The sequence below is a fragment of the Megascapheus bottae genome, chromosome 11 (assembly GCF_031878675.1).
Source record: "Megascapheus bottae isolate mThoBot1 chromosome 11, mThoBot2.hap1, whole genome shotgun sequence".
NCBI lineage: Eukaryota > Metazoa > Chordata > Mammalia > Rodentia > Geomyidae > Megascapheus > Megascapheus bottae.
Genome location: NC_143519.1, coordinates 64,038,621 through 64,066,323, shown reverse-complemented (window position 1 = coordinate 64,066,323; position 27,703 = coordinate 64,038,621). Strand labels below are relative to the sequence as shown.

Here is a 27,703-nt window from a genome sequence, read left to right as displayed (position 1 = left end):
TGACCTGAAGAGCTCAGGGACATTGCCCAGACTCAGAGTTCAAGACCCATGAGCAAAAACAAAAAATTGACTATTATGAATAAAGAGGGAAAAGTAATTTATTTATTTTTTATTTTTTGCAAGCAATTTATATAAGAAAGAAAAGGATGCTCCCTTATGAAAACAAGGAATCATTTTTAAATTTTTCTTTGAGTTTTCTTTGTCTTCCCCACAACGTTTGGGTCTTCCTTCAGGATCTGTAAGTCAGGCTGTCTCTGTGCCAGGTCTGCTCCTCTTGCCAATTCCCCCTCAGTGAAGCTAGTTTGTACTGATTCCTTTGGAAGAATTTTCTCACATTCCGTAGGGAACCTGTTAAACCAAAGATAGTTGAACTGATAGTTCTGGACATACCGATTTTCTGGGATATCCGATCCTGTGTGTATATACACACACTGTGTGTGTGTGTGTGTGTGTGTGTGTGTGTGTGTGTGTGTGATGGAGGAAGAGGCTGAAAGGGATGAGGGTCCCGTTTAATTGTATGCTGAGTTTTTTGGGTTTTGTTTGTGTTGGGTTTTGTTTTGTTTTGTTTTTGCTAGTCCTGGGCCTTGAACTCAGGGCCTGAGCACTGTCCTTAGACTTTCTCAAGGCTAATGGTCTGCCATTTGAGCCACAGCACCACTTCTGGCTTTTTCTGTAGTACTGAGGAATCAAACCCTGGTCTTCATGCATGCCAGGCAAGCACTCTATCACTAGGCCAAACTCCCAGCCCTTGGGGGGTTTTGCTTTGTTTGTTTTGCATGGGTTGTTTCTGCCATCTCTGGCCTGTTTCCTGACTGTTTTGAGTGTGTTTTTTGCCTGCTGGCCTTTGAGACTCAAGTCTGCTGTTCAGTCACTGGCAATTTAATGAAGACCCCAAGATTCGAAATGGCAAAGAGTGGCTTCTGTATATTCTGTAAACTATTGCCTTGTAACACTGTTAAGCCCCATTTTTTTCATGCCAGTTCTAGGGTTTGAATTCAGGGCCTTCAGTACTGTCCCTTAGCATTTTTATTCAAGACTAGCTCGCTCCCATTTGAGCAGTGATTCACTTCTCTTTGCTAGTTAATTGGCGACATGAGTCTCATGGAGTTTTTTCCTGCCTAGGCTGGATTTGAACCATTCCAAATCCTCAGATCTCAGCCTCCTGAGTCACTCAGGTTAGGATTACAGGGCTGAGCTGGCAGAGCCCAGTTCTGAGTCTCATATTTTTAAGAAGTCTTTCAAGTGTTGGAAAGATGATTCAGTATAGTGAGTATATCTACGGACTCTGATGCTTCCTCATGTACTGACTCAACAACTCATTTATTGAACCATGAAAAGTTAGGACAAATTTACATCTAAGAATTCTAAAAAAAAAAAAAAGTAAAAGTTGTTGCTTCTTTGTATGTGTTCATGCATACATACAAATATATCGTCATGTGTATCCATATATATGTATGTATGCGTATGTATTTTTCAGTGTTAAATCAAGGTACTGGCACAAGCTAGGCAAATGCTGAACCACTGAGCTAAACCCTATGCATCATACATATTTGATATAGAGTGTATATGTATATATATATTTACGTATGTTCATTTAGGTATATATGTATATTGCATATATGTATGTGTGTGTTTCTATATCATTTTTTGATACAAAGACTCCATTTCTACTTGTGTTAGGATGATATTAAGAATACTTTCTTCAGCCAGGGGCCAATGGCTCACGCCTGTAATACTAGCTATTGCAGAGGATGAGATCTGAGGAAACCAGACTGGGCAGGGAAAATCTGTAAGACTCTTATCTTCAATTGACCATGAAAAATAAGAAAGGATGAACTAATGCAACAATGATACCCACTAAACATTATGTTGGAAATGAACTTTACAAGCTGGGCAGGAGGAGGAGAGTAACAAGTGGTAGGCCAGAGAAAATGAGGGAGGGGGCAACAGTGTTTAAAAAGAATGTACTCATGGGCCAGGAGTTTGGCCTAGTGGTTAAAGTGCTTGCCTAGAATGCACGAAGACCCGGGTTCGATTCCTCAGTACCACATACATAGAAAAAAAAGCCGGAACTGGTGCTGAGGCTCAAGTGGTAGAGCTCTAGCCTTGAGAAAGCCCAAGGACAGGGCTCAGGCCCTGAGCTCAAGCCCAGGGCTGACAAAAAAAATGTGCCATTTCCTTACTTATGCAGTTGTAACCCCCCTGTTCATCACCTTTACACTAAAAAAGAAAAAGAATCGCTGGAAGTAGAGCTCTGGTTCAAACGGTAGAGTGCCTCCCTTGAGTAAAAAAAAAAGCTCAGGGATAGGGTTAGTGTCCAGGCCCTGATTTCAAGCCTTACTACTGGCACAAATAAAAGGAATACTTTCTTAAGCTGGGCACTGATGGCTCATTCTTATAAGCCTAGCTACTCGGGATCAAGTTTTGGGCTGATGACATGACTGGACAGTAGAATGTCTGCTTAGCAGCACAATGCCCTGAGTTCAATCCTCAGTACCACATTGTTTGTTTTGTTTTGTTTTGATGTGTGCCAAAGGATCAAGGATTAAAGCGAACTTGGGCAGAAAAGTCTGAGACTTTATCTCCAAAAGACACAGCGAAAAGCCTGGTGGGAAGCATGCCTCAAGCAATCAAGCACCAGCTGTGAGCAAGTTGAACATAAGCAAAGCTCTGAATTCAATCCCCAGTACCAGCAAAATAATAACAATAATGTTTTTTTCAGAGAAACATAAAACACTTGGGGCTGGAGGTGTATAGCTTAAGTGGTAGAGAGTTCAGTGGGCAAGCAGAGTGCCTCAGTTCAAACTCCTCTGCCAAACAAATTTTTAAAAAGTGAGACAAAGAATTTGGCATAGAAAAATTTACGCTAGATTACACTTAGAGACTCCTTAATTTATATGGTTTCTTATACATCCATTATATAACCTAAATTCAGTCACTCAATATGTTGTATCCCGCCTCCAGTATGAATTTCAAGCAGCCACATGTCTTTCCAAAGCCTATCATAAAAATGTCATGTAGCCAGTACAAAATGTGAGTTTCAAGCAGGAACCAGTGGCTCACATCTGTAATCCTAACTACTCAGAAGGCCAAGATCTAAGGATCCAAGTTCCAGCCCTGACAGGAAAGGCCAGGCAAGTCCATGAACCACCAAAAGGCCGGAAGTGGAGCCATGGCTCTAAGCACTAGCTTAGAGAAAAGGAAAAATATTAAGGGAAAGCACCCAAGCACTTAGTTCAAGCCCTATTATTGGCATCAAACAACAATAACAACTACAACAATAATAGCTACAAAGCTATGGAACGCAATGGTCTATTCCATTTTCAGGGCAATAAGACATCACCTGGTCACAGGTGAAATGCCACTAGGAAGAAGGGGGACATTGAGACCCAACAACAGCATCCTGACTGCTGTGCCTTATGTAAAGGTCACAGTCCAGCAATCCTGGCACACACCAATGCATCTCACGTTATTTGTTGGGGACTGATTAGGAATCCTTCTCAGGTTAGAAAAGGGCTTCCTACTTACCAGACTTCTAAGTGAGTCTTCTGAAGGAGTCTAAAGATAATCAAAGGCTAGGATTACAGACATGAGCCACTGGATTCCAGCCATGGGTTTATTTATTTATAAAAGAAAACTACAGCAAGTAAAACATTTTTTGAGTTGGATAGACATTTAGGAAAGCACACATAGGAAATAAATATGTCACAAAACTTTACTTATCCTTACTAAAAGCAACACATCCAAATATTCTGCCTTATATCCTGTCTTATGTCATTTTTTAAATGAAAGAAATTTGTATCCAAGCCCTCTAATGAGATCAGAAGGATCAACTGTATGCATCCTACAAGTTTTTCTGGTGCCATCTACCGATCACTCTTGGTATTGCAAGGGCTTCTTTTTTCTTTTTCTTTTTCTTTTTTTTTTTTTTTTGACACTGGTTGGCTTATTTTGTTGCTGTTGTTTAAGAATAACATTAAATTAGACAACATTTCTCTCAAGGTGGAAATAGTTTTCAAACAATTTATGGAGAAGCTAAAATTAATAGCTGACACACAAATCCTATTGTGAATCCAAGTCCAAATGTCATAACCAGAAGGTTTTGCAAATTACAGAACATTCCCAAACTCAAATCCTAAAAGCTAAACGGACCACTAAATCACTGGTTTCTAGAATTTTTAATTCAGGACATTATAGATGAGCATTTCACATATGCTAGTGTAGTCTAGCAAATATAGTCAGGGAATCAATAGTCCTTTGTCAAACCTGTGACTAAAATGTATTTTTTCCCTACAACAGTATGTAATATGAATGATTTTTGAGTGTTCAAAAAAGTTCAAACAAGCCAGGCACTCATGACCTATACCTGTGATCCAAACTACTTAGGAGTCTGAGAGCCAGGGATCATGATTCAAAGCCAGCTGGGAGAATGAATGCCCATGTCTCCAATTAACCACCTCAAAACCAGAATTGGAGCTGTGGCTTAAAGTGGTAGACCACTACCCTTGAGCAAAAAAATGACAAGACAGCACCCAGACCCTGATTTCAAGCCCCACGACTTTCCAAAAAAGTCCAAAACAATTTAAGACACTATACTGGTGTAAGACAAATTAGTATGTCGAAATCTCTATTGCTCTTTTGTGAATGATTCAGTTTTCAGGTTGACAGGCGACTATAACTTGAAGGACTTAAGTTTTATATTTAATAGAAGTAAACCTCCCTTACCACTCAACCTAGGGAGTTATAGCTCTGAATTCATCTCAGATCAAAATGTGCTTTTGGATTTAGGGGAGGTTTTTTGGTACCAGAACTCAGGTTCTTACGTTCTTGCTTGGTTTATTTGCTCAAGCCTGGTGCTATACCTCTTTGGCAACACCCCCACTTCCTGCTTTTTGCTAGTCAATTGAAGAGCAAGAATCCCCCCAAAGTTTTTCTTCATGGGTAAGCTTCAAACTATGATCCTCAGAGCTCAGCCTCCTGAGTAGCTAGGATTATAGTTATCAACTACCAGCCTGCCTCAAAATGTGCTTTTGATACACTTGCAAGTATCGTTGAAATTTCTCCACTACTGCTTCAATAACCAAATCTTGCCCTACTCTGAAAGACACAAATTTATTTAAGCGTTTAATTAATTAATCTAAGTCAGGCCTTTTAGTACTCTAAAAAATGATAAAAGAGCTACAAGTGTGTATTTGCAAGTAAGAGACTTAAGTTCATCTTACCACCAGCTTGTAACTGAGACACACGAAGCAATTTCAGTTTTCCTACAATCGTTTATGTGTGAAAATTCCAACAGGATGGGAAAACAAAGTTCTTACAGCTGTCACTATGTAAAACTTGGAATTTTAAAGGAGATGTCTTTAGTTTGAAAAAGAAGAAAAGAACAATTAAATCCATGAAGTCTGAATTCTTTTTTTTTCTCCTTGAAATGTAACAATTGGTTTTTTCTCCCTACATGATTTGGCATTCACATTTTTTAGGAACCATAGTAAAGGTCTGATTGAATGGTGAGGGTAAAATTGCGGTGAAGTACAATGATCCTGCTAAGAATTACCCACAGCAGTTTAAAAAAATACAGCAGAACCACACCTCTGCAATCACATTATCATATGTAAGTTTATTATTAATTATCTAATAATGCCAGAGGCTCTTCAGTTTCTAGCTGCTATTTTGAGAAGGGCTACATTTTCTCTTTTTTGTCAAGTATATGATTGATATTTCAGCGGTATAATGGAGAAAATAGGATGTGGCCCAGTAATTAATGGTTGTTGAGACATTCAATGAATCTTACTTGCCCTAAAACTGCCAAGTAATAGGATAGCAGCTTAATGCCCACAAGTCTCTTCTGGTCTTACAATGTCATCTCCCTATGATTTGTGAGTCAAAAATGTTACCAAGGCATTTTAATGTGCATTCGGAGCAGTCTCCCCCAGGGGAATTTGAGAGGCTCCCCCAAATAGGCAGCTGACAATCGTTTATCAAAATGTTAAGAAATATCATTTCTCTTGCCCTGATTTCTTGCCAGTTCTTTCTTTTTCAGATTATGTTTAAAATAACTGTCTAATTAAAATATCAAATGGCTTGAAACATTAACATTTTAATCTTCTGACCTTCCAAGCACATCATATCAACATTGACACTAAAAGTTCAGTTCAGGGGCCAGGAGTTTGGCCTAGTGGTAAAGTGCTTACCTAGTATGCACAAAGACCTGGGATCTATTTCTCCATACCACATACATAGAAAAGCCAGAAATGGTGCTGTGGCTCAAGTGGTAGAGCCCAAGGACAGTGTTCACGCCCTAAGCTCAAGCCCAGGACTGGTAAAAAAATAAAAATGAAAAAGAAAAAGTTCACTTCGGTGCAATCACCAGGGATGTACCTCCTTGGTGCTAACCACACTTTTACAAGTAGCAGTCACTCCTGTCTCTGATACTTAGACTTGATGAGGGGTGGTTGTCAGGCTCCTTATTAGTTAATCATTAATAGTTTCCCATAGGCCCCTCCTCTTGCCTCTCCTGTTTGGTTATTTTGTCTTGTTCCATAAAGCTGAATCAAGAACTATTTAATTTGTGGTTAGTCCCGAAAGATAAATGAGACAAAGGAAGCCCATCAGTTACAACCCACACTCCAACTTTGTTCCAAGCTCAGACTCTCCTCACTGTTGTATTGGGAAGGCAGGGAGGAGAGAAGGCAGACCAGGACTGAACTTGTAGGAAACCCATGTGTTAGAAGGTAAAAACAAAGAGAGAAAAGTAATGGTTCATTTCCCATACATATATATATATATATGTATATATATATATACAAAATGAATCTTTTTAACAAAATATATAGGCGTGTATGTGTGCAGGCTACAAAATGATTTATTTTGAAAGCAGGATTTATTTTTAACATTAATTTTGTGGTGTGGCCTACTTACTAAGCTCATTTGGAGATAGTTTTATTTCTTAAACTTGCTTTATTTATTTATTGTGGCACTGAGGATTGAAGCCAGAGCATGGAACATGCTAGATAAGCATTCTACCATCAAGCTAAATCTCCAGACCCTAGAGTTCATGTTAAATAACCGAACCTTGCCCTACTATGAAGGACACAAATGTATTAAAACAGTTAAATTGATTGATTCATTAAGTAATATGGGGTGGGCCTTCTAGTGCTAAAGATACCTCCAAGTGTGACTGGAAAGAAAACACCACCAAAGGAGAGCAATAAAAAGCATCTGAGACCAAATAAAATCAAGTGCTGGATGATAAGAATTAAAAGCTGCTATTCTAACTATAATTTTTGTAAAAGGGCGATGAGAATTAGTTCCCAACCCACAATTATTATGCAAACCTGTAGCACTAAGCCAGAGAGCTCACAAAAAAAGGGGGAGATGAATCTATTATCATAACATGGGCACTAAAACTTAAGGGGCTCCCTCCCCCCATGGGGGGAATGTGAGTCAATTTCTAATTTTCAAGTTATCTTTACCAGCTAGCAACTCACAATGTTCAAGAATCCTCATGTAACCCAACCAAAATGCCAACAGGCTCCTGAGCAGCAAAGCCTAAAGCCAAAACTAAATGGAGAGTGCACGGGCCTGACCGCACACCTCAAGCAGAGGGCAGGCAGGCCAGGGGAGTTGTCTCCACACCGCCCAGCTCCAGCCTGGTAATTTCTCCCAAGCTGATTCAGCACCTTTGTCCCCAGGGGCCGGCTCCTGGGACTCTGGGGAACAGACTCTCGTTCTTCGCCTAAGACTCTGAGCTAGGAGATGGGGGAGCAACTCACGTTCCTTCCTGCAATCAAGGCTGACCAGTGAACACGCCAGCCTCGCCAGGAAAAGTCGTTATCTTCGCATTTGTGCTTATACCCATGAAACGGTCATTTCAAGAAGGAAGGCCGGCTCTGCCGTGTCAGGATGAATCACCATCTTTCGCTCACCTAAAACCCACTCTGGCTCCTGACACGGCCTGCACGTTCCCCGTTGTGGGACTCGTGGATCTGGTGAGCAGAGTGGGGCGCGGCTGGACACCATGTCCCCAAACACGGCTTCCTCTTCTCCTGTGGATTCCCCATCCATTGCTCTGTGGAGATCCACTTTGTGTCACTGGCACCCCGAGACATCAAAGTACCCCACCCAGGAAGTCTGGAGACCTCGCCCCCCAGCAGCCAGCTCTCCAGAGCAAGGTGCCCGGCGCCTGCTGCCCCACGTCCCCTCCCGCCAGGGTGTCCCCTCCTGGCGCGCGCACAGGGAGGTGGCACATGCCGTCCACCCTCCCCCACCCCAACCTATCCCCCTCCCCTCCAGAAAACAAACCTGCCTTGGCAATTCCCCCTGGGGAAGGAGGCAGGCCGGGCCCTGGCCCTTCCCGCACGTGGCCGGCCAAGTCCAGGACAGGCGGCGACCAGACGTGCCCCCTCCACAGGGTCCAGCCTTAGCTCTGGGCACCTGCTAATGAGTTCAGTGGGGAGAGCAGTGAGATCCAAGTGGGGACGGAGCGGGGGGGGGGCACGGAGCTGCCAGCATTAATGTCGCCCCCTTCTTAACCCTGCCAGTCCTTAACTCATGCTCCAGCTGTCCTGCGCCCCTGCACCACGGGGCGACCTTGAGTCCCACAGCCTGCCCAGGACCCTGGTCCTGAGCCAAGTCCATTAGTGCTACCTCAGCCAAGCGCTGAAAAGTAGTAGAAATAACGAAATCGTCCAGGCTCCCCCCCCCCCACCGCCTCCAAAACGCAAACATCCCGAGCCCCGGGCCCAGTGTCCTCGCAAGCTCGACCCCCGCGGCTGGACGGGGCGTTCAGGAGGGAGCCCCCCCATCCCACCCCCGGGACTCGGGAGGTTGGAGGCCCGAGGCTCGGCGGGCTGGGAGGCCGGGCGCCCCGCCCGCGGCGCTTGGGGAGCCGCCCCTCGGTGACTTTCTCAATCGCTCGGGGGAGGGGAGGCGGGGTGCGGGGTGCGGTTAAAAGGCGCCTCTGGCCCACACAGGTGTGGACGACCCGCAGCGCCCGGCGCGCTCCGCTGTCCCGAAATCGCAGGCCAGTCGGCGGCGCTCCAGCCCGCAGCAGCCCCGGCCCGGGCCCCAGCCCTGCGCCCTGCGCCCTGCGCCGCCGCCCGCGCCCCCGCGCCGCGCTCCGGCCCCGCCGCGCACTCCCTCCTGACACAGGTGAGCCCCCTAGTCCGTGCGCCGGCGCCCCGCGGGGTGTCCAGCGCCGAGGCGGCCGTGGCTGGGAGACTCGGGTGGGGGGAGATCCTGAGCGGAGATCAGGCGAGGGGGTGCCCGGCCCTCCAACACCCCGCCCGGGCTAGGGGAGGGGGAATGCCCATGGGGCGCAGGGGAAGGGACATGAAGCACAAACTCCGGACTGAAAATGGGGGTTCGGTGCACCCCTCGCGCACGCCCTGGTGGGAACCGAAAACGGGGGTCCAGCCAGGCAGTGCGATGGAACTTACCTGTTGCCTTCATTCTTTTTTGGGGGGAGGGGGGTGATTGTCCCACAGTCACCTCCGTGCTTTCTCTGCCACCACCAGAAAAAAGTTTTAAATTAACCGAAAGCTTAGAAAGGAAACCGGCTCGCTGGTTAAGCAGAGGTCCACGTCCACGGGAGGAAGGCGACCTTTACCTCCTCTCGCTACCTGGGTGGTATGGGGTGTCCAGCGTGGGGGAGGGTAGCTTCCATCTGGGACAAGATTTGGGTTGGTTGATTTGTTGGGGTTTGGGGGGTTTTTTTCCCCTTTTTCCTTTTTCCTGGGCACTTTGAAAGAATTGCCTTCCAGGCGCCAGCTGGAAAGTGGGTGCCTGCGTGGGACAGGTGAGGCGGTGCGTGGCGGAGAAACGAGGTCCTCGGTGGAGGACGGGAATAAGCGCGACCCCCCTCCCCACACACACACACCAAGCACATTTTCCAGCTGTCCTGAAAGCTGAACTTCAGAAGATGGGCTGGAATCTTTCTGCAGAGACCTTGGGGGTGGAGTGAGAGCATTCAGCCCCTTTGCCCCCAGGACTTGGTTTTGAAAGTGTGGGGAAGTCAGTCGGAGTTTCAGGCATTTGTGATAAAGGTGGGGGACCAGCTAGTGGAGGTGGCCCATCCGTTGGGGAAGGGGTGGGGAAGGAAGGATTATAAAAGATCCTTTTCAGTTTCCGGAGTGGAGTGATTCACGGGCGCCTTTCCTAAAGAACCAGCTCTTTAACCACACCAGGACAATGTTCCAAGCAATTACACTCCCCCTTCTCCCCTGGGGCTGGTAGGGATCTTTGCCTGACCCTTCTCCCCGGGGTCAAATCGCTTGCCTAGCCCATCTTAGCCTATTACCCTATCCCTTTAAGAAGCCAATTTTTAATTTGGTTCTTTTCCTGGAAGGATAGAGCAGGTGAATGGACACAGGGAATCTTGGGGTAGTCCTGGAGCCCTAGCTACTCCAGAGGCTGAGGCAGGAGAATTGCTTGAGCCCCAGCTGTATAAAGCCAGCCTGGAAAACACAGAAGACCCAGATCAAAATTAAAGATAAAAAACAACAATGGAGGGCTTACTTGAAACTGATTTTTTTTCTCAACTGGTGGTCTGTGGAAAAGTGTGAGAATATGTTTTTGGTTGTTACAGTTGGTTTTGTTTTTGATGTGCTAGGACTGCATCTTGAGCTTAACTTGAAGTTCTAGAAGGCTTGCTGTTTCACTCATGGCTGGCATACTATCTATCACTTGAGCCACTTTCCACTTCCAGCGATTTTGTTGGTTAATTGGGGAAAAGAGTCTCTTAGATTTGTTTGCTTTGAACCACGAGTGATCCTCCTTCCTGAGTAGGTAAGATTACAAGTTTGAGCCACCAGAACCCAACTGCCTTTGATGAGTAAAGAAGGCTAGAGGCACAGCCTTACTTTTCCTTCACCTTTCAGTAACTTGTCTACTTTGTAAATGCCCAAGAAGAAGGAAAAAGTTTGATTCCATGAGATGGTTGTGTTAAAGTCTGTTATTTTGGGTGGCTTTGAGGACAGTACTAGAATTGAGTTGTAAGACCTTTCTCAGGACAACCAGTTTCCCTAAGGGCTTCAAGAACAGTCTGGATTTAAATGGGTCAAGGCTGAACCTGCTAAACCACTGTTTTTTCCAGTAGTGGTTTGAGTTTTCAAGCTGAATAGGAGGAAGGGAAGTAAGTTGGACTTAACTTTCGGGTACTTCTCCCCAAGGTGGCATTGAGTGGGTTTGGCTCACCCATATGGAGCCTCCGATAGGTAATGAGAGACCTTTATCCCAAGCCTACCCAGGAGTCCAGTGGCAAACAGGATGCAACTTGCCTAAAAGGAGAGGAGCAGGATGCTTTTAAGCTAGAGAAAGAAGATTCATTACAGCTTGAAGGGGTGGGTAGTAGGTGACTCAGAGAGGCCGGGCCTTGTCTAGAAGAGGGGCTGATTGTGACAGAAGGGCACAGCTATGAATCAGTGAGGACAGTTCAAACCCTGGCTTGAAACACAAGGCCATTGGCTCACGGAAGATCTTCCCTGGGCTTCCCTACACCCACTTCAAATACAGACTTTGTGACTTGTTCAGCAAGCCTGGGCTCTCAGCTACAACCCATGAAGGTGTTTCATTGCACCAGCAACTGGGAACCACTGGACAGACTTTCTGTCATTTTTTTAAATAATGGGCCTCTTTTCTTTTTCTTTTTGGTCTGTACTGAACTTGAACTTAAGTGGAGACCTCAAGCTCCCACATAGCTTTTTTACTTAAGGTTGACATTCTACCACCTGAACCACACCTCCACTTCTGGCTTTTTGCTGATTAATTGGTGATAAAAGGCTCCAAGACTTTTCTTCTGGGACTGGCTTTGAACCACAAGCTTCAAATCTCCACTTTCTGAGTAGCTAGGATTCATTTGTGAGCCACCAGTGCAACAATGTGTCTTCTTTTTTTAAAAGGCTTCTAGAGGGTGCTGGTGGTTCATGTCTTATTCCTAGCTACTCAGAAATCTGAGCGTCTTTCTTGAGTTGAAGCCAACCCAGGCAGAAAAGACCATGAGATTCTTATCTCCACTTTACCACCAGAAAGCCAGAAATGGAACAATGTGGAACATTCTACCCAAAGTGGTAGAATGGAACAATGCCTCAAAGTGGTAGAGCCCTAGTCTTGAGTGAAAAAGCTCAAGGACATCACTGAGGCCCTATGTTCAAGCCCCACCACTGACAAAAAAAAAGCTAAATTATAACCATAGCCTACAACAATAATTCTCAATTTACAGCACTTACAATAGATACTTTAAAACCCACACATAAAACCCACGCACTCTGACCTTTCTCCACGGAAAGATGGTAGTAGATCCAGTCTGCAACTTTCATGCAGAGGAAGGAAACAAAGCCCTTGTGAAAGGGGAACTTGAGGACCAAACTCAAGTGTAACCAATGGTAATAACCATTTCACTGCTCTAGTCTCAGCCTGCAATTCCAGCACTCTGAAGACTAAGACAGCCTAAAAATAAAAGCTGGGTGCTGGTGGCTGATAAATGTAGTTCTGGCTACTCAGGAGATTACGCGCTGAGGATCCTTGTTTGAATAGACAGACAAAAAAGTCCATGAGACCCTTATATCCAAAAAAAAAAAAAGGGGAACTGGAGGTATGACTCAAGTAGAGTGCCAGCCTTGAACAAGAAAGCTAAATAAGGGTGTAAGATCCTGAGTTCAAGTCCCAGCATACTAAAAAATGAATAACAAAATTATATTTTAAAAAATTAATTGAAATTTTAAGGAAGAATCTCTGTAGAGAGACTTGACACAACATTGTAACAAATTCTATCACCTGGAACTTGGCTTCTCATGGCAGACCCAACAATGTCAAATTTAGTTTTCTAAATTTTTAGTAAATTTCTAAATTGCTAGTAATCTCTGGTGGAATTGGAAGCAATTGGATCAACAGGACTCAGTAATTTTGATCAAGACTTCTCATGCTTTTAAGTTAACAACTTTTATTTTTGCCAGTCCTGGGACTTGAACTCAGGGCCTGAGCACTGTCCTTGGGCTTTCTTCAAGGCTAGAGTTCTACCACTTGAGGCACAGCACCACTTCTGTTTTTCTATGTATGTGGTACTGAGGAATCAAACCCCGGTCTTTGTATGTACTAGGTAAGCACTCTACCACTAAGGCATATAGCTTTTGGGCCACATCAACTTTTCAGTTAAGAACCTTGCTGTGGTACACCTCGAACCCCACATTTCTCATGTCCTAAAGATTAGCCTTGAACCACTGGCTCACACTTGTAATCCTAGCTACTCAGGACCTAAAATCTGAGGATCCCAATTTGAAGCCAGCTTGAGCAGAAAAGTCCATGAGACTTTTATCTCCAGTTAGCCACCAGAAGGCCAGCGTGGAGAATGGCTCTAGTGGCAGAACACCAGCCGTGAGCAGAAAAAGTGAAGCAAGAACACTGAAGCCCTGAGTTCAAGCCCAAGCACAGGAGCACAGGCACACACACACAGAAATTGGGTGCACTACTCAGGGACTCCAGTGAATAAGCTAATCTTTATTAGAATACACATAGAAGCAAGTTCCAGATGATTTGGGTAGTAAGTTAAATGGGTTTTTGCTATTTCAAAGAGTTGTATCAGTTTTTGCTCAGGAAGAGAGTTAAGAGTACTTACTGGCCCAGACCAGAGGAATTCCCCAACTTCTGTCTAGACCAGTGACTCCTATGTTCTGTTCATTTGTCTTCTCCAGCGTCCACCACACAGAAGGCAGGATGGATTGGGGCGCACTACAGACTATCCTGGGGGGAGTCAACAAGCACTCCACCAGTATTGGGAAGATCTGGCTCACAGTCCTCTTCATTTTCCGGATCATGATCCTTGTGGTTGCTGCCAAGGAAGTGTGGGGAGATGAGCAAGCTGATTTTATTTGCAATACCCTTCAACCTGGATGCAAAAATGTCTGCTACGACCACCATTTTCCCATCTCTCACATCCGACTGTGGGCCCTTCAGCTGATCTTCGTGTCCACGCCGGCACTTCTGGTGGCCATGCACGTGGCTTACCGGAGACATGAGAAGAAAAGGAAGTTTATAAAGGGAGAGATAAAGAATGAATATAAGGACATTGAAGAGATCAAAACCCAGAAGGTCCGCATTGAAGGGTCCCTGTGGTGGACATATACAAGCAGTGTCTTCTTCCGGGTCATCTTTGAAGCAGTCTTCATGTATGTCTTTTACGTCATGTACAATGGCTTCTTTATGCAACGTCTGGTGAAATGTAATGCCTGGCCGTGTCCCAATACGGTGGATTGCTTTATCTCCAGACCCACAGAAAAGACTGTCTTTACTATATTCATGATTACAGTGTCTGGAATTTGCATTTTGCTAAATATCACAGAATTATGCTATTTGTTCATTAGATATTGTTCAGGAAAGTCCAGAAAGCCAGTTTAATGTCTTGCCAGGCTCTCAGCTAGAAGATTGCATGACAAGATGAGGGAACTTGGGCTTAGCTGTCAAAGCTCAGTCACCAGCATTTCCTAAGACAAAGATTCTTATCTTAAATGCAACCATTTTGAAGTCCCGTGGATCTCACATGAGTCGCCAGATGTCTCCATGGGGCTTCCTTCCACAAAACTCCAAAACAAAGGCCTCATTCTATGCCTTATTAGTCTGCACTAAAGTTAGTTCCACCAACCCCTGTGCTGTGCTGGTAGGGGTTATTCCTGTATGACACTTTCATATTTTAAACACAAGACCAAGACCGTAGCATGCATTTGTTCTTTCTTTTTCTCTGTCTCTCTCTCTTTCTCCCCTCTCCCCAACCCCCAAGAGAGGATGTTGAGAAAGTTCAAGTGCCTCCCTTGGGCTACACTTTGCTAAATTTTTTGGTGTAAACCTAGAGAATGTTTCTTTTATTTGCTTTGAAAGTTTTACTCTGTAACAATGGACCTAATGCTTCGAGGGCTGTTTTCCTTTTTTTTTTTTTTTTAATGAAAACTAAAATAGATTCTTTTGATCACAAGATGTTCTAGAAACCTTTATGTATGATTCCTATTTCAGATTGTGATATGTAAATAATGTGTAATTAGATCTTCTAACTTAATATAAAAGGTGGCCCCTTGGTTATTAGAATCACTGGTATGGCTGAAAGGTAGCCCACCATATTAACTGTGATGTGTTGTCTGCAAGATATTATGGCCTCTCAAATGAGACAAACTAGAAGACCTCACTTCAAAAATTTACGCTTAGGCCAAGAGCCCATGTCTAATTTATAATCCTAGCTACTCAGGAGGCTAGGACCTGAGGATTACAGTTCAGAGCCAGCCCAGGCAGAAAATTTCATGACACTCTTATCGTCAGTGAACCAGCAAAAACCAGAAGTGGAGATATAGCTCAAGTGGTAGGTAGCAAACCAGCCTTGAGGGAAAAAAGGGGGGGTGCCACTACTGGCACCCCCCCAAAAAAAATTAAGTGTAATCCTTCATTAGAAATAGATTGGATATACCACCAACTGCCATCTACACAACAATAAAATACCCTGTAGTACGTGACTCAAAGGGGCTGCTTGAGAATCTGAGTGCCATTGTTCACTTTAATAGTTTGGAAACAAAAGTGGACTGGGGGGCAGGGGACTTCCTGTTTTCAAAGAACTGATGGAAAAATAGACTGTTAATTCAGTTAATTAAAAATTAGGGGGATTTTTCCTGCTCTGAATGTTTCTTTTTCATTGTATTTTATCGTCTGTATGATGTAGAGAGGGGTTATAGTTACATTCATCAGGTAATGGGTACATTATTTCATGAACATTGATACCCCATCCCCTGTTTTTCTCTGTTTCCCTCCCCTCATCCCCTCCTTGAAAGTTTCTTGACCTCCTTCATCAGCGTCCGATTTCTAAACTGGAACTAAAACTAATATACCTTTTTATTTTTATATTTTATTGCTATTCTAAAGATGATGTACAGAAGGGTTACTGGTGTCTCACTCCTGTAATTCTACCTACTTAGGAGGCTGAGATCTGAGGATCACAGCTTGAAGCCAGATCAGGCAGAAAAGTCCATAGGGCTCTTGTCTCTGATTGACTAGCAAAACTCCTGAAGTAGAGCCATAGCTTAAGTGGTAGAGTATCATCCTTGAGCAAAAGAGCTCAGGGACAGTGCCTAAGCCCTGACTTCAAGCCCCAGTACTGGTATAAAAAAAAAAAAGGTAGAACTTAGATCAATAGCAGCTTGAGGAAAGAACTTTAATATTACTGTCATGCTTGGGTGGTTTCTAAAACATGGTGCTCAACAAACTTCACTGTGAAAATGAACTTGTTCCTGGCCACAAACAGCACTGCAAAGTTATTTTGTAAATAAATCACAGCTTTCATTGCATGCTAAACATTTTCATAAAATCTCAAATATCAATTAAAATATCAATAGCTCATATCATAATTCTTTAAAATGAATACTTTTTAAAGTTTTTTTTATTGTCAGGATAATGTATAGAGGGGTTACAGTTCCATTCGCCAGGTAGTACTTGCATTACTTCTCACACCTTAATACCCCCTAAAAATGAATATATTTTTATGTGCCGGTTTTAGGCTAAGCTCAGAACCTTACAATCTGGCTTGGCTCTTTTGCTCAAGGCCGGAAGCCTTTTGCTGCTTGATTGGTGTTAAGGAGTCTTTCAGATTTGTCTGCCTGGGCTGGCTTTGAATGGAGATCTTGGGATCTCAGCCTCTTTTAACAGCTAATACTACAAGCATGAACCAATAGCACCCGATGAAAAATCTAATACCTTTTAATAGCAGATCTTAAATTCCTCTAGTGTGACTTATATGAACATATGTGTATATCCATATTTTATATTTTGAAATTCGTTTGCTACTTAGTTACAGAAGTTTCTGTGACTGGAAAAATTGATAGAGACTGGAGAATAAAAGATGATTTCTTCCCAAATCCATAGCATAAATAGGTTTGAAAGAAAAGCATTCTAAAAAGTGTGGTGTGTGGTTTGGCATATTCTCTACGAAATGTAAGCTAGGGCTACATGGTCTGTTGGAGTTGGAATCCCGAGTGATCACAGAAATTGGTATTTTTAGATGTTCTTGGGCGGGGTGCCAGTAGCTCACACCTGGAACCTAGCTATTCAGGAGGCTGAAATCTAAGTATGACAGTTCAGTGCTAACCTGGGAAGAAAAGTCCATGAGACTCTTACCTCCAATTACTAAGGAAAAAGGCAGAAGTGGAGATGTGGCTCAAGCAGTAGAGTGTCAGTCTTGAGCAGAAAAAAAGCTAAGTGAGAGTGCAAGACCCCTGGTTGGCACCCTTGAGGCAGCATGATAAATTTGAAGAAATTAAAATGTTCTTGGGCTGGGGGTGTAAGTCGTTGGCCAAGTAGTTGTTAGGCGCACATAAGATCTTAAGTCTGGTCCCAAACATACTGCAAAATAAAATGTTCTTCCCACTTAATTTTTTTAATTAAGAAATGGTGAAAGACTGACTGGTGCATGACAAAAGTCCTACCTGGTGTCTTTCCCATGGTACTTCTTCGGGTATCTTTGTATGTAAGTAAGGCTAAATACAGGAGACAAGTGCGCAGAGTCCAGGTCCAAGGGGTACAGACCTGGCAAGGTCAGCTCATGTCTGAGTGACTGCTTGTACGCTGCTCTTTCCTGGATGCCACCCTGAAATGAGAAAAAGCCACTCACCCAGAAAATACAAAACACCTACAGAGTCACCATCTGCTTTCCCAGGTGACCCTGCTCATCACCCGTAAAAAAGAACTTACTGCTACTAGCCATGAAGATTACCATTCTCGAGGTATTAAAAAGACAGGCTTGAAGTAATTACAGACGACCCACAACCACTTCATAGGACTCAGAGGACAGTCTGGCTGCATGCGTGAAAATGAGGGCTTCGGGTCTGGAAATGATTGTTCTGAAGCGGCAATTGGCAGTTTGTAAAAGGAGGCGCAGGCCTGCCGGGAAGCTCAGCTGCCCGCTGAACAGAGTCGAGGTGGGGAAGGTCTTTGCTGACTAACCCAGGAGCCGGGGGGCGCAGGAACGCACATGTGCATGCGCAGCTGTTGAAAGCTGGCCAACACCACTGGGAGTAGATCAGAGCCACTTGGAGAACTCATGGAATGTCCCACAGGGGACCTGATCCTCTGATGCCCCTCATCATTACAGATCCTCCAGCAAATGCAGAGAGTCAAAGTGGATAGATGAGAGCCCCCTTGCTGATCCCAACTTCGGTTTCCTAACCTTTAATGGGGTTGCTAAATAGTTCCCCAGCTTGGCACAATCCAGTGAGGTAATTTGTGTACCAGTTCTCCACCTAGGACAACACTGAAGCTATCATTAGGGCCTGTTACTGCTTAATAAATCCCAAGCTGGGAAGATGATGGATGACATCTTTCATAGTGATGACTCCAGCAAAACTCAACTAACTAGAAGACTGAGAAACTGAATGTTAATATGAAGTTTGAAAGAAGCATGAGATAGGAAGGAGAAATTGGCCATATCAGCCAGGAAAGAATGGCTGAGTGTAAACTCAGAAGCAGAAAGAAGTGGCAGCTGTGTTCCTTGTAACTCAGTGCTGGATATGCACAAGGCCTTGAGTGCTGTAGCCAGCACCACAGAAAAGAGATAAGTAATTAAAGAAAAAGAACAGAAAAAGAAAGTATTGTAACAAAGAAAGCTATATGTTTGGGTGGTTAGGGTACCACAGCTGTCCTTCACAGCTCTTTCTTATTTTAACCTTTGCAACACTAGAAACTACTGGCTGAAGCTGAGTGGGGGTGGTACACACTATAATCCCAGCATTCAGAAAGATCATGAGTTCAAGGCTAGCCTGAGATGCACAAATAGACCCTGTCCCCAAAACAAAAGAATTGGAGACATGACTCAATGGGCAGAGTACCTGCCTAGCAAACATAGTCCTGAGTTTAAATCCCAGTAACATGAAAAGAGACGGGGTGGAGGTGTTGAGCGCTGTGGCTCACACCTGTAATCCCAGCTGCTCAGGAGGCTGAGATCTGCGGATCACAGTTCAAACCCAGCCTGGGCACTAAAGACTGTGAGACTCTTATCTCCAATAAACCACCAGAAAACCAGACGTGGCGCTGTGCCTCAAGGGGTATGATGGTAGCCTTGAACTGAAGAGCTCAGAGACAGTGCCCAGGCCTAGAGTTCAAGCCCCATGACAGACAAAAAAGAAGGGGGAAGGAAGGAGGGAAGGAGGGAGGGGAGAGGAAAAAGCAAAAGATGAAAATGAGTATGCTGCTACAAGGCCTTTCCTATGAAGTAGCCGTGGAAGGCCGAGCTGAGGGAGATTTCAAGCTCAAAGGCTAATAGCAGCTGTTCCTGCCCCACATGGAATGTGGGCTTGCACCTCTAGCATCCTGTAGCTTGTAATTTCATTCCCATTCTTGCACATCTCTGGTTTCTTTCTTTAACCAGTATTTATGGAACACCAACAATTACTAAGCTCCTGCAACTATTACCTAACAGAGCAGGAGCTGAGAACCAAACAACATTTTAGCCTTTACATTGGAGAAGGCTGTTGGCAAATCCCACAAGAGAAAACTATCATAGATTGGGTAGACTGTCAATCCAAGATGTTGTCAATTTACAAGGGGTTGTAAGAGGTAACCCCATCATAAATCAGGAAGCATCCGTGGTTCTCTAATATATGCTCACAAGCATACACAACAGTTATTTGTGTTTCTCTTTGGTTTTATTTCTTGTTTTGTATGCTAGTACTGGAGCTTGAACTCAGGCCCTCAAGCTCTTGCTTGGTTTTTCTTCTCTTGGTTGGTGCTCTACCACATGAGCCACAGCTCCACTTCCAACTTTCTGCTAAGTAATTGGAAATAAGAATTTCAGATTTGTCTGCCCAGACTGGCTTCAACCCAAAATCCTTAGATATCAGCCTGCTAAGCAGCTAGGATCACAGGAATGAACCACTGGTGTTGGGGGCCATGTCTAATAACTTTCTGCTGAGATGAGGCAAGGTGCAAGAGGCAGGGCGCAAGACTTGATTCCCATTGGTTACAGATGTGTTATTGTTGATCACTCTCTGCTGGGACCTAGAGTGAGGGGATATTAGCTGGAGGGACTTCCTCAAGAGGGGGGTTTATTGGAAAGAGAGATTTTCCTGCCTTGATGAAGCTGCATGGCGTCTCTGTTCATGCTCCGGGGAAGGAAGGCTGAGTGCGGGAGGACAGTGGGCCCTCTCCTCTCGAGGCTTGCCCTGATCGGGGAGTGTTTTCCCCATCCCTGCTACTAATTGAGAGGGACCGGGGACGAAGGACCCCGACACACTGGTACCTGGCTGTTTGCATTTCTTACCTTATTTTTTCTGTGATAGTTTTCTACTTAGCAATATGCCTTGGAAATCTTTCAAGGTCAGTATACATATTTGTCTGTGTCAATAACCACCTCTTTGTTAAGAGACAATTTGTTGTCTCTAATTTTTCATAGATGATTTGATATGTATAAAAGAATAAACTTTTTTCTTTTTCTTTGTGCAGCTACTGAGACTTGAACTCAGGGTCTTTCATTCTCCTTAGCTATTTTGTGCACAGCTGGTGCTCTGCCACTCAAGTCACAGCTGCACTTCCAGCTTACTGCTGGTTAATAGAAAATAAGAGTTTCTTGGATTTGTCTTCCCCAGGCTGCTTTGAGCCAGGATTCTCAAAGTTCAGCTTCTTGAGTAGCTAGGATTTACAGGCATGAATTAGCACCCATCTCAAATAGATTTTTCTATTCTATATGAAGGGCTGTCCATTATCCCTGGTTAGTCTCACCTTGCAAGTCTGGGCTCATCTCTTCAGTTCTGGTTTAGCCTCCTGGCTTATCCAGGTGGTATGTAGTGTGTGTGTGTGCCAGTCCTAAAGCTTGAATTCAGGACCTAGACACTGTCCTTTAGCTTTTTTTTTTTTCAAGGCTGGCAATCTACCACTTGAGCCACACCTCCAATTCCAGCTTTTTGCTGGATTATTTTTTTTGCCAGTCCTGGGCCTTGAACTCAGGGCCTGAGCACTATTCTTGGGCTTTTTCTTCAAGGCTAGCACTCTACCACTTGAGCCACAGCACCACTTCTATGTATGTGGTACCGAGGAATCAAACCCAGGTCTTCATGCACGCTAGGCAAGCATTCTACCACTAGGCCAAACTCCAGGCCCGGCCCTTTGCTGGATTATTGAAGATGAGTCTCAGACTTTTCTCCCTAAGCTGGCTTTGAACCACAAATGCAGGTCTTCATGCATGCTAGGCAAACACTCTACCACTAGGCTAGGCTCCTAGCCCCTCACACAGGTCTTTTCAACCCCTGTACTTAATTTTTCAGCATTTCCTTACAACTTTATAGCATCTGTTTACTGAGTATTATTTCTCTATGGTCATATCAGTCAATAAAAATGTTGACTATAGGGCCGGGAGTTTGGCCTAGTGGTTAAAGTGCTTGCCTAGCATGCACGAAGACCCGGGTTCAATTCCTCAGTACCACATACATAGAAAAAAGCCGGAAGTGGTGCTGAGGCTCAAGTGGTAGAGCTCTAGCCTTGAGAAAGTCCAAGGACAGTGCTCAGGCCCTGAGCTCAAGCCCAGGACTGGCAAAAAAAAAAAAATGTTGACTATAAGCTGGCAAGGTAGCTCACACCTGTAATCCTAGCTACTTAGGAGGCTGAGATCTGAGGATCAAGGTTCAAAGCCAGCCTGGGCAGAAAAGCCCATGAGACTCATCTTCAATATACCAGCAAAAAGCTGGAATTGGAGGCATGGTAGAGAGCAACAGAACTAAAGGAAAGTGCCCAGACAGTGAATTAAAACCCCACAACTCATACACACCCAAAAGTTGAATATGGAATGAAACCAAAGACTTCCTTCTAGCTTCACCTCTACTCTTTTATTCACAAGATACAATTTTAGATTTCTAAGGATCAATGTGTTCAGTCACATCTAATTTTCAAGTTTCCATTTTCATATAAGGAGATTGTTGCAAATTTGACCAAGTATCTTGTGAAAAGATCTAAGCCTACATGCCATTTCATTAGCCATTTCAGTCATGGGGCTTGAACTCTGTCCCTGAGCTCTTCAGCTCAAGGCTAGCACTCTTGCCAGTTTGAGCCACAGCTCCACGTCGAGTTTTCTGGTGGTTGACTAGAGATAACAGTCTCATGGATATATGTGCTCAGGCTGGATTGGAACGGTGATCCTCAGGTCTCAGCCTCCTGAGTAGGTAGAATTACAGGGGTGAGCCACCAGAGCCCAGCCTCATTAGCCATTCTTTAACGAAATTGTCATATGTGCCACTAGAACACAGACAATTTTGAAAGGTTACCATGCAGAGGGTAAATATATATAAAATGATCATTATACAAAACACCTCACACTGTAATTCTCCTAGCTACTCAGGAAGCTGAGATCTTAGGAACATGGGTCATATAGCCAGTCAGAGCAGAAAGGCCATGAGACTGTTAAATTAACTAGTAAAAAGTGGGAGTAGAGGGAGTGGAGAGAGGGAAATGGTGACAAAACCATGAGGAGTGAGGCCAGGAGTTTGGCCTAGTGGTAAGAGTGCTTGCCTAGCATGCATGAAGACTTAGGTTTGATTCCTTGGTACCACATACATAGAAAAAAAAAAAAAGCTGGAAGTGGTGCTATGGCTCAAGTGGTAGAGCTCTAGCCTTGAGAAAGTCCAAGGACAGTGCTCAGGCCCTGAGCTCAAGCCCAGAACTGGCAAAAAAAAGAAAAATAAAACTGTATTTCATGTGCTAGTCTCTTATAAGGTTCAGTGTACCTGTTATATCCAGATGCTTCACACTGTACTATTTTGTTCATTGTTTTAATTGTGTGTGTGCATGCTGATACTGGAACTTGAACTCAGGGCCTTCCATCCCTCCATGGCTTTTTCTGCTCAAGCCTGGTGCTCTACTACTTGAGCCACACATCTACTCCCACTTTTTTAAAATTTATTTTTATTGCAATGTATAGAGGGGTTAAAGTTACATTGGCCAGATAGTAGGTGCATTACTTCCTCGTGTTCTTTTTTTTTTTTTTTCCAGTCCTGGGTCTTGAACTCAGGGCCTGAGCACTGTCCTTGGGCTTTCTCAAGGCTAGCACTCTACCACTAGAGCCACAGCACCATTTCCAGCTTTTTTCTATATATGTGGTACCAAAGAATTGAACCTGGGTCTTTGTGCATGCTAGGTAAGCACTCTTACCACTAGGCCAAACTCCTGGCCCATGAAATACAGTTTTTGTTTTGGTTTGTTTTTAAATATTTAGTCTTCAGGAACTTCATAAAAGTAAATCCATGCCAGGAAAAGATCTGAGACTACTGTTTACTCTTTTCTGTTTCTTTAAAAATCGAAATGACTTGCCAAATATCCTTTTGGACACCTGATATTGTAACCAGATAGAGTTTCATGAAAGACCTTTGTCCCTCTAGCCAGTGACCTAGAAAGCCACTCTTCTGCCATCTGCTGTCTAGACGAGTAACTTCAGGGCAGTGCCTCTTCTAATCCCCTGGGGCATTAGCCAACAACCAACAACTTCAGTTTCTTCAGCTGAACAACCAATTTATCACTCCATAAAAACCTCCAATTACTTTGGGGTTTGTACTTCCATTCTTGTTTTATCAGAGCAAGGATATAAAAGAAAACACAAACGTACACCATTTCCTGTCACAAACAATACAGTAGCATATGCAAATAATCTCGGGGCTATATTTAGTGGCTTTCAGGGCTATATTTAGTGGCTTTCTACAGGATCTTATTTGGGCTTTTCTTTGGACTTCACTAACAATTCTGTTGCTTGTTTGAAATCTTGCCATCTCAGACCATAAATTCCATAAGGTCAAGTGACTTCCATGTGGGAAAAAATCTCTTTAAAAAAAAAAGTAGCCTAGCACGGTGGCTCACAACTGTAATCCTAGCTACTCAGGAGGCTGAGATCTGAGGACCCCGGGCAATATAAAGCAGAGAAACTCTTATCTCCAATTAATCACTAGAAAACAGGAAGTGGGGCTATGGCTCAAGGGTAGGGCAGTAGCCTTGAGCTGAAGAGTTCAGGGGCAGCGCCCAGGCCAGAATTCAAACCCCATGCCAAAAAAAAGTTAGGCAGGTGAGAGCAGCTCATACCTGTAATCCTAATTACTCAGCAAACTAAAATCTGAGGATTACAAGTAAAGCCAGGCCAGGCAGAATAGCTTATGAGACACTTATCTCCCATTCACCTTGCAAAAATCTGAAAGTAGTTTTGGCTCACCAGCCTTGAAGGAAAAATCTAAGGGAGAGCTCAAAGCTCTTAGTTCAAGTTTTAGTACTGTAATATCCCAGCCCCAGCAATAGAATCACCAGCACTCAGGGAACGGAGCTAGGAGTCAGTTTAATAGCAACACAGCAGCTACTGTCCACCTTCGGGCTGAGAGAGAACAGCCCCCACCTTCCATGGGCTGAGCTTTTAAAGAAGAGCAACACACACAGGTGGTCCTGATTACTGGAAAACACCACACACAGGTGGTCAAGCAGTTTAAGTATTTTCACACACACAAAAAAAGAATTAGACAACTATTCCCAACAGGTTACTACAGAACCAGCACACACAAAAATTGTTATCCAACATTAATGTTGCACTCTTTAAAGACTCAGTTATTTTGGTTTTAATTTATCAGATCTTTTGTCAGATTGTACAAATTCTGACCCCTGGTTTTCAAAACTTAAAGGTGAACTGGGGGAAAGTTTGAATTACAATAGTTCAAGAAGGCATTTTTTTCTACTTGCTGTACATTTTCCAGACAATAGGATTTTCTAAAATATATTTGAACAGTTTTCTAAGCCCAATTTTGCAGCCTGATTCACCATAGCCTATATGTCCACAATGGATAGAGGGAAAAATGAAGTTCATTCTATCCATAAAATGGAATATCAAAGAAGGCACAAATGGCTCACACTTTTAAGCTGGTGGATCATTGTGTGAGGCCAGCCAGGGCAGAAAAACTCCCAATAGTATATCTCAGATTAACAAAAGAGCTAGACTAGAGGAGTGGCTTAAGTGGTAGACTACCAGCCATGAATAAAGAAAGCTGAGTGAGAGCAAGAGCTCTGAGTCCAACTCTTACGCCAGCAATAAATAGGTAGGTAGGTAAGCAGGTAGGTAGATAGATGACAGATAGATAGATAGATAGATAGATAGATAGATAGATAGATAGATGATAGATAGATAGATAGATATTATGGCACATGCTATGTCATGCTGGAACCTTGAGGCCACTATGCTGAATGAAATAAGTCAGACAGGAGGAAAGGAAACTAAAATTGTCCAAATTACAGATAGAAAACTGAATGGTTGCAAGGACTAGAGGAAAAGAGATTTTTTTTGTTTTAATTTTGTGTATATGTGTGGCAGAACTAAGGCTTGAACTGAGAGTCTCACACTCACCTTTTTTGCTAAGCATTAGTGCTCTACCAGTTGAATCACACCTTAATTCCAGCCTTTTGGTGGTTAATTGGACATAAGAATCTTTCAGATTTGTGTAGTCCAGCTGGCATCAAATCACAAACTCACATCTCAGCCACCCAAGTCACAAGAATTATAGCTGTGAGCCACCTGCACTCCATGGGAGAATACTGGTTCTGGTAAAGTTTTAGTTCAGTTTGGGAAGAACAAAAAGTTCTGGAAGTTGTTGATAATGATGATGACTGCACGGTGATAATGTGAACTAAACTGTTTACTTAAAATACCTAAGATAGAAAATTTTATATTTTATGTTTATATATATATATATTATTTTTGCCAGTCCTGGAGCTTGAACCCAGGGCCTGAGCCATATCCTTGGGCTTTCTCAAGGCTAGAACTCTACCACTTGAGCCATAGCACCACTTCCAGCTTTTTCTATGTATGTGGTACTGAGGAATCGAACCTAGTCTTCGTGCATGTTAAGGAAGCACTCTATCACTAGGTCAAACTCTTGACCCTTTTTATGTATATTTTTGCATAATTTATATATATATATATTATTTTTGCCAGTCCTGGGCTTGAGCTCAGGGCCTGAGCACTGTCCTTGGACTTTCTCAAGGCTAGAGCTCTACCACTTGAGCCTCAGCACCACTTCCGGCTTTTTTCTATGTATGTGGTACCAAGGAATCGAACCTGGGTCTTCATGCATGCTACACAGGCACTGTACCACTATGCTAAACTCTGGCCCAATTTTTTATATTTTTTTTTATTGCCGGGATAATCGTCAAGTAGTTAGGTGCCTTTCTTCTCGCACATTAATACCCCTTCTCATGTTTTTGTCCCAATTCCCCCCTCCCCCCACCCCTCCTTGCATAATTTTGAGTGTGTGTGTGTGTGTGTGTGTGTGTGTGTGTGTGTGTAATGGGGCTTGAACTTGGCCTGGGTGGGCACTATTCCTGAGCTCTTGAGCTCAAGGCTACCACCCTACCCCTGGGCCTGGGCAGTATCCCTGTGCTCTTTAGCTCCAGGCTACCAATCTACCCTTGAGCCAAGCCCCACTTCCTGTTCTCTAGAGGTTAATTGGAGATAAGAGTCTCAGGTCCTTTTGTGCCCAGGCTGTCTTTAAACCTTGATCCTCAGGTCTCAGCCTCCTGAGTAGCTTGAGCCACCATGCCCGGCCCCTTGCATAATTTTTTAGGTCAGTCATTGGACTTGAACTCAGAGCCTAGGCACTGTCCCTGAGCATTTTTTTTCCAGTCCTGGGGCTTAAACTCAGGGCCTAGGCACTGTCCTTGAACACCTTTTGCTCAAGGCTGGCATTCTGCCACTTGAGCCACTTCTGGCTTTTTCTGTGTATGTGGTCTGGGGAATCGAACTCATACATGCTAAGCCAGAATGCTACCACTATGCCACACTTCCAGCCCTCCCTGAGCTTTTTTGCTCAAGGCTAATGCTCTACCACTATCCACAGTGCCGCTCCCAGTTTTCTGGTGGTTAATTGGAGATGAGTCTCAAAGCCTTCTCTGCTCCAGCTTGCTTCAAACCATGATCCCAGATCTCAGTCTCCTGACTAACTATTGCATAATTTTTTAATAGAGAAAGAAGGATCTCTTTTCTCAACACAAGAGACCAAAAGGGTATGCTTTGGAAGACACTAACTGTGTTTCTCGTCATAGTATGTATTTTGAACTTAGACACACATCAAACACTGTTAACATCTCTGTCTTTTTTATTAGCACTATGATGCACCTAAATAAATTCCAAAGCCCATATAAATTACCCATAAACATGAAACTAATAAGACAAGTCTAAGCATAGAGTTGAATTTTACCCTGCCTCTTGAAAAACAACCATGTTCAAGTTTGGTCAAGTTATTTAGAAGAGAAATACCAGAGAATTATCTGTTTCACATTCACAGGGCATTCCAGACATGATCTTTCCTAATTTCAAAAATATTGAGGATAGTCCAAATAAAATATTAGAAATAAAACTTATTCTCAAGAAAGATGATAAAACAGTACCTTGGTGGCTCACATCTATAATCCTAACTACTCAAGAGCCTGAGATCTGAAGATCACAGTTCAAAGCCAGCTCAGGCATAAAAGTCCATGAGACTTGTATCCAACTAAGCATAAAAAGCTGGAAGCAGAGATATAGCTCAAATGATAAAATACCATCCTTGAGCAAAAAATCTAAAGGACACCACATGAACCCTGAGTTCAAGGCCAAGTACTAGAAAAAAGGAAGGTGATTTAGGCAAAAAGAGCAATGCTGGTGGTATTACAATACCAGACTTCAAACTCTACTATAGAGCCA

General features: G+C 43.6%; 1 protein-coding gene and 1 long non-coding RNA gene across 3 annotated transcripts; one reads left to right on the top strand and one right to left on the bottom strand.

Moving 5' to 3' along the window:
* Positions 1–92: 92 nt before the first annotated feature.
* On the bottom strand, positions 93–9,590 carry LOC150057295 (uncharacterized). 2 transcript variants are annotated; one of them, XR_016537174.1, is made up of 4 exons: positions 9,438–9,590; positions 8,302–8,436; positions 7,926–8,068; positions 93–348 (listed from the first exon to the last, which is right to left on the bottom strand). It is a non-coding gene; the product is annotated as an uncharacterized LOC150057295 (long non-coding RNA). The 2 variants fall into 2 exon arrangements; XR_016537173.1 differs by having other exon boundaries at positions 8,306–8,436.
* Gjb2 (gap junction protein beta 2) lies at positions 8,998–15,651 on the top strand. The gene is made up of 2 exons (XM_090342439.1): positions 8,998–9,150; positions 13,686–15,651. Exon 2 carries the CDS (start codon positions 13,708–13,710, stop codon positions 14,386–14,388), a length of 681 nt encoding a protein of 226 aa, XP_090198565.1. The 5' UTR covers positions 8,998–9,150; positions 13,686–13,707; the 3' UTR covers positions 14,389–15,651.
* The last annotated feature ends 12,052 nt before the right edge of the window (positions 15,652–27,703 follow it).